The sequence below is a fragment of the Chiloscyllium punctatum genome, chromosome 41 (assembly GCF_047496795.1).
Source record: "Chiloscyllium punctatum isolate Juve2018m chromosome 41, sChiPun1.3, whole genome shotgun sequence".
Lineage (NCBI taxonomy): Eukaryota > Metazoa > Chordata > Chondrichthyes > Orectolobiformes > Hemiscylliidae > Chiloscyllium > Chiloscyllium punctatum.
Genome location: NC_092779.1, coordinates 46,918,231 through 46,932,565, shown reverse-complemented (window position 1 = coordinate 46,932,565; position 14,335 = coordinate 46,918,231). Strand labels below are relative to the sequence as shown.

Below are 14,335 nucleotides of genomic sequence, written 5' to 3'. Positions count from 1 at the left end.
AATAGGTATAAGAGTTGCATGACGAGGGTCTAACCAAAGTAACAAATAATCCAAAACTTTACAAACTAAATAAAGGTAGAGAGATCATAGGTTATTAAGGTGATGATGTCAAAACAGAACAGCGAGGATTTTACAAACACAGAACAGTATGGTGGGGTTATGTTGTCATAATGCTTCTTTTCAGTAGTCACTTCTATTCAGTATAATGAAGATTTCTCCTCTCATTTATCTCTCCACCCTTCAGGCACTCTGCCCGAAACATCAATTTTACTGCTCCTCAAATGCTGCCTGAACTGCTGTGCTTTTCCAGCACCGCTCTAATCTAAACTCTGGTTTCTAGCATCTGCAGTCATTGTTTTTACCTAACGATAATTCCTGCTTTGTTTGCTGTTTTGATGAATGTTGTGGTTGGTGTTGAGAGTATGGATAGTGTTGCGTTGTGCTTAGTGACATTCTGCACTCTCTTGTGAGCACAGCTGATGAAACTGGCGTTGAGCATACAGGTTGGCCCTAGGGCAGCAGTCTTCCCAGAGCAGTCCGATTCAACTAGTTCTTCTTTGGTTGCTGCACTGTGGATCTCTGTGTCAACTGTTCCGGTTCGTTCGTTAGCTCATTGGGCTCACTGCTGACATTGTGTGGTTTGTGGAAGAATTTGTAAAGCCTGACTGCAGTGGAACAGTAAACTATGATTTAATGTGGACTCACACAGACACAGAGTTCTGGTTTGTTTTTCCTATCTTTAGATCAGTGAAAAGACTAAGGTAATTGATGACTGGTTAACAATGTTGAGGGAGAATAGTGGGCATTGTGCAGGGCTGGGTCTTAATTAAGGACTATTCGACAATTCTATTACACTTGGCTTTTGAAATCAACTGTCCTGACTAATCAGAATTAGTGGAGGTAGTATCCTTACATGCAGGTCAGGAGGCATGGGATCATAGGTATCTCAGAACATGTCTGAAGACAAACATAATTAGCTCACTGGCAAGTCAGTCATTGTTGTTAACTGGTTCAGTGGAGAACAGCTCTAATTCTTATCTGACCAAGGCTTTAATCTTCAGTTTGAATACAAAAGAATTTTATGACTACATGGACTTCCTTGGAGATTTACATTAGTAGTATAACACACAAGATGCTTTTTAACTTTGTACACCCCTGTCCAACACTGGCATCTCCAAATCAAGATGCTTTTGATAATGATTAATTCAAACTAATCAACACTCCTTTACACACTCCTTGACACACCACTACATTCACAACTAAATTAATGAAATTCATTTAAATACACATTGTACTTCATGTTAAATCTGTCAAACAATACAAAGGAATTGAAAAATGTTGGGAAAAAGTGAAGAAGCAGTTTGTTTTTAAATGTGAGTGGTAATCACTTGGAACATGATGCCCTTGAGGACACTAAAAGTAGGCAATCTGATCAATGAATGACTCTGACTCAGAGGACTCTTTATGATCCATTTTCTGGTGGACAGTTATCGGTTTTATATTGTTTAGGTGCTAAATTACTGTTGTGCTCTCCCAAAGCAATTTAACTTGAAGTACATTTTTCAAGATTAATCACTGCAGAAACGTATATTTGCTAAACAAGCTCTTCAGGGCCATCAGCCTTCACAAATCTGGTAAATGTATTTTATGCTTGTGACCGGAGGCTTATTTCTTGGGAACACTCTTTAGTGTGAATTTGCATACTTTTTGGGAACTAGCTCTGAAGCACAGCTAAATGGAAATAAAAATAATAACTAGAAAAATGATGACAATTACACTGTGCTCCTGAACCCATCTGCTCACCCAATACAATCAGATCTCAGTCTCCAATTCCCTCCAAGTCCTCAGATTATACCGCCTGCATGAGTACTTTTTTCCCTCAAAAGGGTAAAGGAAACAAAATCTAGGTAACCAGAATGAAACTCTACACATGTCTAAGACAGAAACCATTCTTAGTCTCCTTTCAAAAAAGGCATGGATCATTTTGGTGTTGATGTTCTTTTAAAGACCTGCTAAAAAGAGAAAATAACTTTAAGAACAGAATGACTACCTGTGTGAGAAGATACTCTTTGACAGATGAAGAGAGGCAAGCTGTTGACAACAGCCCCGCAGAAGTGCTGCACACACCTGAAAAATACACAAGACAGCAGAGTGACAGATTAAATAATTCACAAATCCTCAAAGTATTAAACAATTTAACCAACCCTCATTTACAGAAGAACAAACTGAAGGTCAAAAGTAATCCATTAGCTGTGACCCACTGAAGATATGAAGAAGCTATATAAATGTGTATTTATTTCTCCTAGACCATTTGTCAGCATTGGCAGTACATTTACCTAGTTATTAGCATCAGCACATTGCAAACCAATGTAGCAATCATGGTAAAGCCCGCACAATAACCTTAAACTGCACCAAAATGTTCATATTATCACTGCCATCAGACTTGTTACCTAATCTTACACAGCTTAACATACTTCTTTTCTGGACAGACTAACATATTGAAACATCAAATATAATCAGTCTACATGTTTTTCGTAGCACAGGCATATAGAAATTTCATCCTTGCCACATCACATGGCCCAACAAGTCCACACCGACCCTCTGAAGAGCAACCCACCCAGACCCATTCCCCTACATTTACCCCTTCACCTAACACTATGGGCAATTTAGCATGGCCAATTCACCTGACTTGCACATTTTTTTTTGGACTGTGGGAGGAAACCGGAGCACCCGGAGGAAACCCACGTAGACACGGGGAGAATGTGCAAACTTCTCACAGACAGCTGCCTGAGGTGGGAATTGAACCCGGGTCCCTGGTGCTGTGAGGCAGCAGTGCTAACCACTGTGCCACCGTGCCACCCACAATGCTAGCAACATAAAATTATATTATACAAGATAATCAGAAATTTAAATTTTCAATATGTTTAAACAGGAGGTATGAGATGCAATGATTCGCTTTCAAACATACATAGTAAAATTTAATTAATGCCTCCATTTTTGAAGGAACAGGGGCATGTAGATTTGAATCAAGACAAAAGTACTTAAGATTTCCCTGACTGATACTTCTCTTAGCCCAAAGTGAAATAAATCAGTTCAACACAGTTCTGAGTGGAGTTCAAAGTTGAAACCACAATCTCTGACCTGCTGTGATTTGCTGAAAACCAGTTTACAATTTAATACATATAGAGTTCAGATGTTCCAGGTGGTCTGATAAACAGCATGTGCAATAAAGGGTTCCTAATTGCCATAGAGAGGGGAGATGCTGCAGTCCATTTGGTGTGGTGGATCCATAGTTTTGTTAGGAGGGCAGTTCAACGATTTGAATCTGCAAGTGAAGCTACAGTGTTAAGTTCCAAGTCAGGGTGATGTATAGTTTGGAAGAAAACTTGCGCGTGGTCTTGTGCATTTGTTATTTTTGAGCTTGTGGGTCCAAAAGTGTTAGTGTAATTTCAAATAGTATTGAGGGACACTTTTAAGGACTATAGAGAATGGGATAAACTGTTTTTTTTCCGAGTTGTTCAAATTTTTAATCTTAAGGAATGGGAGATAATGAGCAATGCAAACACCACCTTTTACAGACCGGGGTAAGGGAACGGCCAATGCGTTTTCATTGCATATGCACAAGACCAGACACTTTTAATCTGGCAGTTTTCACCTTCGTACTGCATATAAATGAACTGAATGCTAGGTCTTTTTTTCACAATAGCATCCAATATATTCTTCCTCATACAGGAGCTCCTGAACAGATGTGGCCATAAATAGAGATTCCAAAATTATTTGCAAGCAATTCATTACCATAACGATTTCAAGTTTTCATGGCTCCTAGTTAGCAGAGTATTCTTTTATTGAAGTGTTCAAACCTGTTCTGACTTTCAACCTCCCTTCAATGCCTCATCTTTTGTAGCTTCACTCTCTTGCCACCTATTGCAGCCTCCCCCTCTCACAACTTTTCCCCATTGCCTCTTGCAGCTTCCATTTTCTCTCCCATCGAAACCTCTTCTTCCCCTACCCCACTTTCAGCTCTCTCTCTCTCTCCCCTGTCACCACCTTATATCTTCTTTTTTCTCCATTTCGATCCTTGTAGCCCCTTTCTTCCCCATCAACCCTTTCAGTCACCCAGTATAATCTTGGTTCTTATTAGAAAAGGTAATGAGTTTTAAATTCTCAGAGAACGTTCTGAGAGTCTCATACTTAGTATTTACTCCTAATGCTTGTATCAACCTATCCAAATTACAGCATACGTTTTAACAATATCTTATGACCAGCACTCTTCATAAACTGGCAAAAATTATCTACACATATTCCAAAATTTACTGTATTATGCAAACTATACTTGAGTAATAGTCAAATTTTTTGACTACTTTATAAGGTCAAATTTATGCGGCTGACTATTACATGGATACTACTTTTGAGGGGCTGAAATTCATGTCCGTTAAAATTCATGCCATATCATCAGCAAAAGCCCAACTGATCTGTAAATGAATAAAGAAAAAACAAAAAGAATGATGGTAATTCTGAAAACCCCAGAGCAGAAACACAACAGCCAGCGGACCGAAAGACTGGGAGCAGAGCAGAACAACCGGCAGACTGGAAAACCGGAGCGGGATGTGACGGCTGGCACACTGACTCATAAATGTTGATCTGTTATCTGTGAAGAACGAAGGTCAACTTTTACATGAGATATATGGAAAATTCCAGGTTATTTGGCCAAAAATAGGGGGTCAACATTTACATGAGATCGACTATTACTCATGTACATACAATTGACAGTTGGGAATGTGAGTGAGAAGGCTCTCTGCTAATAAATTTTATTTAAAACAAAATTGTATTATTACCTAAATGACTGATGCTGTAAATAAAATGTACCAGTGATGTGTTTTTATCCGTCCCCAACAGAATGGCGTTTCTATAACTTAGGTTGTGCCTTTACACTGATTATGTGGGACTCTCGATTATCCAGAATATTTAATCAACTGGCACACTCCTGGTCCCAAAGGTGCCGGTCAACAAGAAGTTTGCTTTACAATCTAATGCTTTCAAATTTAATGTAGGTTCATCCAGACTGTTTCCTCAAATTCCAAAACCTTACCTGAATGCATCAGACCAGCCTGGTTTACAGTATTATAATCCTTACTGACAATGTATGTGCACATGTCAATTTACTTGGCTTGGGGAATATCCAGTTTGCAATCAATCATTTGTCTTGCTGTTTTATCAGATGTCAAAGAATACTTCCACATCCTTTTTCTGGTAGGGCCTGTACAAACTTAAATTAAAATCTTGTAAGAAAATGCTTATGACTAGCATTTTCTTCATGACAACCTTCTTTGGCTTCTAAGATCTCGTATTCCAAAAGCATCATTTTAAGTTCAAATTGTTTTTCTTTGATTTTCTCCTTGATTCCTCGTTCATGTCTTTCCAAATCCATTTCCATTCTTTTCATATCCTGCTCTAACTCAATCAGTTTCATTTATTAACTTGAATTGTCACTCAATATTAATTGACTTCAATGTCTCACTATTTGCTTTGTTAGTAGTTCAATTAATCTGCCTTCTCAGTATTTCCACTTCTAAGTTGCTTGCTAACTCATAAACTTGACTCTTGTGATCACTAGTATTTTTGTCAGAGACATCTCTTTTTAAAAGAATTTATTCACTCGTGGAATATGGACATCACTAGCTGGGCCATCATTTACTGTCCATCCCTTGGATTCAAATGGGTGGCTTTCTAGGCCATCTCAGAAGGTGGTCAAGAGTTAAACACATTTCTGTTAGTCTGGAGTCACATGTAGGCCAGGCCAGGTAAGGATGGCAATGTTCAGAAAATACAGAAACTTGAACACATGGACCAACAAGTTCAAAAAACAGCTTCTTCCCTGGGTTATTAGACTGCTGAATGGACCTCTAGGTTTTCAAATCTAGTGTTGATCGCTCTTTTGTGTACCTCCAATGCAGCCGAAGCCCTGTATGCCTCAATCTGTACAAATACACAATGATTGGTGAGTCCTTGTACATTCTTATCTGACTGTACTGCTAGCAAAACAAAACTTTCCACTGTGCTCAGGTACATGTGATAACAATAAATCAAATCTTCATTGAAAGGATGTTAATAAACTGGTGTTTTTGTTTTAAACTGAAGAATTGACAATGTTGTCATGGTCACTGTTAAGACTTTCAGGTCTATATATTTTTATTGAATTCAAATTCCACCACCTTACATGGTGGGATTTGAACTTGGGACTGCAGAATAAGACTTGGTTCACTGGATTACTAGTGCAACAACAATTCCACTAGGTTATTGCCTCCCAAATTCAATCTGCAGAAAGGCTTCAGCAACGTCTAGTGTCATTTCATTTCTATGCAAAAGTTGGTGCCTGTCCTTTTATCCTCGATTACTTACAACTCTATACCCAAACTAACATTGTCCTTGTGAGAGGAAGAGCCCTTAAACTTTGTCATGACTCGCTGAAGTCATATACTGGAAACCAAGCCCCATAATTCCCAGCATTCTAACAAACCTTAAAATTTAATGGAGCTACCAAATTGTTTGCCTCTGACTGCTACTCAAGATAAAAGCAAACGATACTCTGTTTTCCTCAGTAACATGAAAAGTAGCTATTTATTCTAACACTTGAAAGTTTAACAAGAATGAAATGACAGGATCATTAATTAGCATGACTTCGATTTACCCCTTCTAGAAATTCCCAGACACACAAAAAACCCCATAAATATTGAGTTATATTTCACCAGTTCAAAACCCCAAAGCTAAATGAGGTGGTTTCACATTCCTTTTGATTCTTCAATGATGTTTTGATGTTATCCACACAGCAATGATCAGTCTTTAATTTAGATAGCTAAGTTGAATTCCAGGTCTTTCTTTTCCCTTTGGATTTTAGGATTTTTCCTTAGCAATTCAAAGTAGTTTTTCCTTGTTGTTTTGATAGAGTTAATGAAGGCAAATTTTCATAGCAAGTGAACAAAGAGATAGGTTTTGAGGTTGATAGCAGCTGGGCCCTTCAGTTTTCTGCTGTTATCATTCCCCCTCACAGGGTTTGTGATAAATTACAGTCGGCTCTGCTCTAACGCACTTTTCTTCAACGTGAAATGGTTGTAACACAATTGAAGAATTTAGACCATCGTTTATAGAACACAAACTTTCCTTACCGGTCTTGGCTATAACATGATTCCTATCCCATTGGTTTAAAATGGTGCTGCTACTGTGCAATTTTCTTATAATGCAGGATCGCACAGGAACAGGATTATCACATTATATCAGAACAGCCTGTACAGCCAAACTAATCAGAAAGATATTACTACATAGACCTCTGAGCACATAACTCTAACCAATCAAAATCTGACTCTGGACAGCAAAGTGCCCTGAACACAAGGTGGTGCCTTTTTGTCTTGACATCTGCCCACAAAAGTGACATTGCTTCATATGCACCAGTTAGCTCCAAAATTGCAAACAGACCCTTGTATTTTCCCCTTTTTAAAGCCAATCCCATTCTTTTCATGTTTGGTTCATATTTTGAAAAAAAAGGTATGGTCTCTTTATAGTTGTAAGAGGTGATAGGGCAGGGGCAGATCCAGCTAGAACATTGTTTCAAACATTCCAGCAGAAATATTCTCGTTGACCCCAGGTTGAACTGTATTAATTTAGATAACACAATAAGGAGCTATCTATCCAAGTGTGTCAATGCCAATGTAATGCAGATAGTAGCAAAAGAATTGCAGAGACGTTTATTAATTAAATGAATGAGTGGGCAAAATCATGGTAGATGGACTTCAATATCAGTAAGGCGTGAGTTCATCCATTTTGGACAAAAAGGATGGCTCCTGTATTTTTCAAATAGTGAAAAGCTGCAAAGAGAGATTTTGGAGTTCACATACAGATCACTGAAATACATTAGTCCAGTAGAAAAAATAAACAAAAAGGCTAATGTAACATTAGTCTTTATCACTAGTGATGCACAATATGATGAAGGAAATAGAAAACTCTATAACGACGCACTTGTTAGATCATATCAGAATTACTCGGTAGTATTCCGGACACTACATCTTCGAAATAATAAGAAAAATCATCATCGTTCCTGAAGACCATGGGCTGCTCTCTCATTACAAAGAAACGATTTAACTTGAGAGTCACTGTACTTCAGGCCAGGAGGGAGGTCGAGAAGGTGGGACCTTCATGGTAACCTCAGTCTTTACAGAAGTTGAATCCACGCTGTTGGCACCATTATGCGTTGCAAACCAGCAGTTCAGCGAACTGAATTAACCTATCCCCAATCAGAACAGATCCCCAAACTGCTGCTATGAATAAAAAGGGTAAGTAAAGAAGGCAGTTTAAATCAACCAGGCTTGTAAACTAGGGAATACAGAAAGTTAAATTGTGATTCGATTGAGATTTTTGGAAGGAATTATTAAAGTGGATCTAGAAAGTTTTTTCCCAGCAAAGGGCTTTTAGGGATAAAGGCATAGGAAATTAGAATAAGGGGTAGAATGGGCACCTCCTGCTTCCATTTGATTAATGCTCTTCAGCTCATCAGTTAAAGGTAAATCATGATTAACTAATCTGGTTTAGTGTTTGAAGTATAACAGAGTGCTGATGAGGCTAAGCAGGTGATGTAGTGTACATAGATTTCCAAACAGTGTTTGAAAACATGCTCCATAATTGGTTGCTAACAAAATCAGAAAACGTGGAATTAAAATGACAGTGACAGTGGCAGATTAACGACAAATTTGGTCACATCACAGGAAATCAAGGCTTGTGATTAATAGTCATTTTTCAGACAGATTAAGTTATATAGCCTAAATTTCCAAGATTAGTATTGGTTCTCACTGATAAAAATTGATAACTTTAACATGGGGGCATGGGTACAATTTATAAATTTGTGGTTGACAAAAAAAACCTCTCTGAAATACTGTGAACTGTGTGGACTGACCTAAAGAAGACATAGAACAGTTGATAGAATGGGCAATCATATGGCAGGTGCAAGTTAATGCAGCAAGCTTTGAAGTTATTAATTTTAAGGGGTAAAAGGAGACGCAATATAAACATAAAGGATACAAAGATAACATTCATGCAGAAGCAGAGGGAACTGGAAATACAGCTTATGAACTGAAGCTGACAGGCATGCGGAATCTGGTCAAAGGCCTTGTTAAAGTCCATTTCGACCAACGTCTGCTTTCATGTTTAGTTCTAAGTCACCTTATCAAAAAGGAAAAAACTTTCAAACATTCAAGACCAAGAGTTAAAACAGTTAAGTCAAACCTGTAGGTGTGACAGGGAAATCTCTCTGGTATTTGAGTCCTGGAAAGTGATTGCTTTGGATTGATGAGATTTTATTTTGTTGTATGTTTTGAAATCTTAGAAATTGTGTCATAAGTAAATAGCTTGGTTTTATCCTATTTTATCTTCATTTTAGGGTAAGTAAACTTCCAGCGTATTGTTAAAATCAAACCTGCAGCATCGCATAGCCCTTGTCACCTTCACAATTATACATGTGGCGGGGAGTCATCGGGCTCTTCATCCACTCTTGGGTCAACAGAGGACTTTACGTGGTCAAATGCAATCCTGGAATTCCCTCCCCAAGGGCATCTTGGTCTGTTCATAGGACAGAGACTGCAGTGGTTCAAGAAGGCAGTTCAGCTTGTCTACCTTCCAGGTGAGAATAACAGTAGTAGTGTTATAGATCCAACGTGGTTCAAAGGAATAAAAAGTTGGAAAGAATGGAGGCATCTCCTTTAGCAGTGTACAACTTGCACTGAAAAGCAAAAGGTCATAAATTTGATATAAAGGAAAACACTGGAAATACTCGACAGATCTGATGACAGGTTATCAAACTGAAATGTTAACTCTTTCTTTCCTTCTTTCTGCAGATGTTGTCAGACCTAATTATTTCCAATATTTTCTGTTTCTATTGTAATCCATAGCACCTTCAACACAGGAAAAACATCACAAAATGTCCCACCTGGATTCAATCTTCAGCTTGAATGATTTACTAATCTGCTGAGAAACCAATCTGCTGTTGACATAGTGCAAAAGAGGACACATTTCACTCCTTCCTCAAGAATTTATATTATAGGCTGCATGACTGTGAATAGCTCCTAACAACTGAATAAATTCCACCCTCTGGGCTTTCAGCAGGGAGTAAAACTGGCATGGAACAATGGTCAGTAATTGCTGGTACACAGCAAATAATTTTCCATCTCCTATAGGCAATTCTGATGGGTGTGCAGGCACTGCCTGTGAACCCTCTCTAATCTTTTCAAATATCATTTCCCATGGATTTAACTCCATTCAAACAAGTGCAATATTGTAAAGCTGCCAAAATCCAAGAAATAAGCTTACGCATTTCAGCACGAACAAAAGATTGGTCCAATGAGACATTGTGCAGTACAGCATTTCACTAAGATTTGATGTCATATTACCAGGAAACATTGATTTATGCTGGAACACAGGTAGGTAAGAATATTGTGCACGCAACTGCTGGTGGTTCTTGTTTATTAAAGGCTCTAGCATTACATCCTCAAATCGCAGAACAATATATTTGGCTATGAACAGACGGTAGGTTTTCCAAGGTTATCAAGTTTGCATATGTACTGGTTTTATTAAAAAGGCATTTAGCTGCTTACTTTAAGGTAACTAGAGATTCTGAACTAAGGCGAGAAAAGTTAAGAGCTACAATGCCAAAAGGAAAGAAAACTAATCAAATGAGGCCAAGGTTGGAGCAAGAAGAAATGATGGCCTTACATCCCAAGGTGGATCAGACCAAATCAGCCTGTCACCTAATCGATGGACAGATTAGAATCCAGCAGAAAATCTTTATTGGAAACCCTGATGTATACACTACATGACTGTATCTCAGTTAACATGCCACAAATCCTGTAATCTCAACTCCACAAAGATGGGTTCTCCCTGCCCCACTCAAGGTCCCTAATATCTCAGTCTTGCCTAGTTACTAAGTTAGGCATCAATGCACTTTCTCCCACCTGGATACCACCAATGTTGTCTCTCTCGATGCCAGCTGTGGCTATAGAAATAAAGACAAGATGAAGCCTTAAAATAGAACGAACAAACGAGTGGATTGGTTGGAGAGACAGATAGAAGCGATGAGGAATTTGCAATAGCAACAGTATGTGATGGATGGCAGTTATAGGAAGGGGTGGGGTTTCAGATATAGTCACATAGATGGGTCAACTCCAGGAAGGGTGAGAGAGGTAGTGCAGGAGTCATTTGAAGATATACCCATTTCAAACAGGTATGCTGTTTTGGAAAATGTAGGGGGTGATGGATTCTCAGGGGAACGTAGCACAAACAGCCAAGTTTCTGGTATTGAGACTGCCTCTAATGCAACGAGGGGTACGTCAGCTTCCAAGAGATCAATTGTTTTAGGGGATTCTGTGGTCCGAATTACAGACAGATGTTTCTGTGGCCAGCAGAGAAAAAGCAGAATGGTGTGCTGTTTCCCTGGTGCCAGGATCAACGATGTCTCAGAGAGGGTGCAGAATGTTCTCACGGGGGAAGAGGGGCCAGCAGGAGGTCATTGTCCACATTGGAACGAACGACATTGGAAGGGGAAAGGTTGAGATTCTGAAGGGAGATTACAGAGTGTTAGGCAGAAATTTAAAAAGGAGGTCCTCAAGGGTAGTAATATCTGGATTACTCCCAGTGCTACAAGCTAGTGAGGGCAGGAATAGGAGGATAGAGCACATGAATGCATGACTGCGGAGCTGGTGTATGGGAGAAGGATTCATATTTTTGGATCATTGGAATGTTTTTGGGATACAAGTGACCTGTACAAGAAGGTCGGATTGCACCTAAATTGGAAGGGGACTAATATACTGGGAGGGAAATTTGCAAGAACTGCTTGGGAGGATTTAAACTAGTAAGGTGGGGGGGGGGGGGGGGGTGAACTCAGGGAGATAGTGAGGAAAGAGATCGATCTGAGACGGGTACAGCTGAGAACAGAAGTGAGTCAAACAGTCAGGGCAGGCAGGGACAAGGTAGGACTAATAAATTAAACTGCATTTATTTCAATGCAAGGGGCCTAACAGGGAAGGCAGATGAACTCAGTGCATGGTTAGGAACATGGGACTGGGATATCATCGCAATTACAGAAACATGGCTCAGGGATGGGCAGGACTGGCAGCTTAATGTTCCAGGATACAAATGCTACAGGAAGGATAGAAAGGGAGGCAAGAGAGTAGGGGGAGTGGCATTTTTGATAAGGGATAGCATTACAGCTGTACTGAGGGAGGATATTCCTGGAAATACATCCAGGGAAGTTATTTTGGTGGAACTGAGAAATAAGAAAGGGATGATCACATTATTGGGATTGTCTTATAGACCCCCCAATAGTCAGAGGGAAATTGAGAAATAAACTTGTAAGAAGATCTCAGCTATCTGTAAGAATAAGAGGGTAGTTATGGTAGGGGATTTTAACTTTCCAAACATCAACTGGGACTGCCATAGTGTTAAAGGTTTAGATGGAGAGGAATTTCTTAAATATGTACAAGACAATTTTCTTATTCAGTATGTGGATGTACCTGTTAGACAAGGTGCAAAACATGACCGACTCTTGGGAGATAAGGCAGGGCAGGTGACTGAGGTGTCAGTGGGGGAGCACTTTGGGGCCAGCAACCATAATTCTATTCGTTTTAAAATAGTGATGGAAAAGGATCGACCAGATCTAAAAGTTGAAGTTCTAAATTGGAGAAAGGCCAATTTTGACGGTATTAGGCAAGAACATTCGAAAGCTGATTGGAGGCAGATGTTCGCAGGTAAAGGGACGGCTGGAAAATGGGAAGCCTTCAGAAATAAGATAACAAGAATCCAGAGAAAGTATATTCCTGTCAGAGTGAAAGGGAAGGCTGGTAGGTATAGGGAATGCTGGATGACTAAAGGAATTGAGGGTTTGGTTAAGAAAAAGAAGGAAGCATATGTCAGGTACAGACAGGATAGATCGAGTGAATCCTTAGAGTATAAAGAAATTAGGAGTATACTTAAGAGGGAAATCAGGAGGGCAAAACGGGGACATGAGACAGCTTTGGCAAATAGAATTAAGGAGAATCCAAAGGGTTTTTACAAATATATTAAGGACAAAAGGGTAACTGGGGAGAGAATAGGGTCCCTCAACGATCAGCAAGGCCTTTGTGTGGAGCCACAGAAAATGGGGGAAATACTAAATGAATATTTTGCATCAGTATTTACTGTGGAAAAGGATATGAAAGATATAGACTGTAGGGAAATAGATGGTGACATCTTGCAAAATGACCAGATTACAGAGGAAGAAGTGCTGGATGTCTTGAAACAATTAAAGGTGGATAAATCCCCAGGACCTGATCAGGTGTACCCGAGAACTCTGTGGGAAGCTGGAGAAGTGATAACTGGGCCTCTTGCTGAAATATTTGTATCATTGATAGTCACAGGTGAGGTGCCAGAAGACTGGAGGTAGGCAAACGTGGTGCCACTGTTTAAGAAGGGCGGTAAAGATATGCCAGGCAACTATAGACGGGTGAGCCTGACCTCGGTGGTGGGCAAGTTGTTGGAGGGAATCCTGAGGGACAGGATGTACATGTATTTGGAAAGGCAAGGACTGATTAGGGATAGTCAACATGGCTTTGTGCGTGGGAAATCATGTCTCACAAACTTGATTGAGTTTTTTGAAGAAGTAACAAAGAAGATTGATGAGGGAAGAGCAGTAGATGTGATCTATACGGACTTCAGTAAGGCGTTCGACAAGGGTTCCCCATGGGAGACTGATTAGCAAGGTTAGATCTCATGGAACACAGGGAGAACTAGCCATTTGGATACAGAACTGGCTCAAAGGTAGAAGACAGAGGGTGATGGTGGAGGGTTGTTTTTCAGACTGGAGGCCTGTGACCAGTGGAGTGCCACAAGGATCGGTGCTGGGCCCTCTACTTTTTGTCATTTACATAAATGATTTAAATGTGAGCATAAGAGGTACAGTTAGTAAGTTTGCAGATGACACCAAAATTGGAGATGTAGTGGACAGCAAAGAGGGTTACCTCAGATTACAACAGGATCTGGACCAGATGGGCCAATGGGCTGAGAAGTGGCAGATGGAGTTTAATTCAGATAAACGCGAGGTGCTGCATTTTGGGAAAGCAAATCTTAGCAGGACTTAATGGTAAGGTCCTAGGGAGTGTTGCTGAACAAAAAGACCTTGGAGTGTAGGTTCATAGCTCCTTGAAAGTGGAGTTTCAAGTAGATAGGATAGTGAAGGCGGCGTTTGGTATGCTTTCCTTTATTGGTCAGAGTATTGAGTACAGGAGTTGGGAGGTCATGTTGCAGCTGTACAGGACATTGGTTA

The 14,335-nt window shown here is 39.7% G+C and overlaps 1 protein-coding gene across 8 annotated transcripts in view; it reads right to left on the bottom strand.

Annotated features, from left to right (window-relative positions):
• The window catches only part of LOC140465031 (F-actin-uncapping protein LRRC16A-like), a 470,304-nt gene that overhangs the window by 193,220 nt on the left and 262,749 nt on the right, over window positions 1–14,335 (bottom strand). For all 8 annotated transcript variants that reach the window (XM_072560843.1, XM_072560842.1, XM_072560840.1 and 5 more), the window contains exon 15: window positions 2,051–2,127. In XM_072560843.1, coding sequence (XP_072416944.1) covers window positions 2,051–2,127 — 77 coding nt within the window. The remainder of the gene's footprint in view (window positions 1–2,050; window positions 2,128–14,335) is intronic.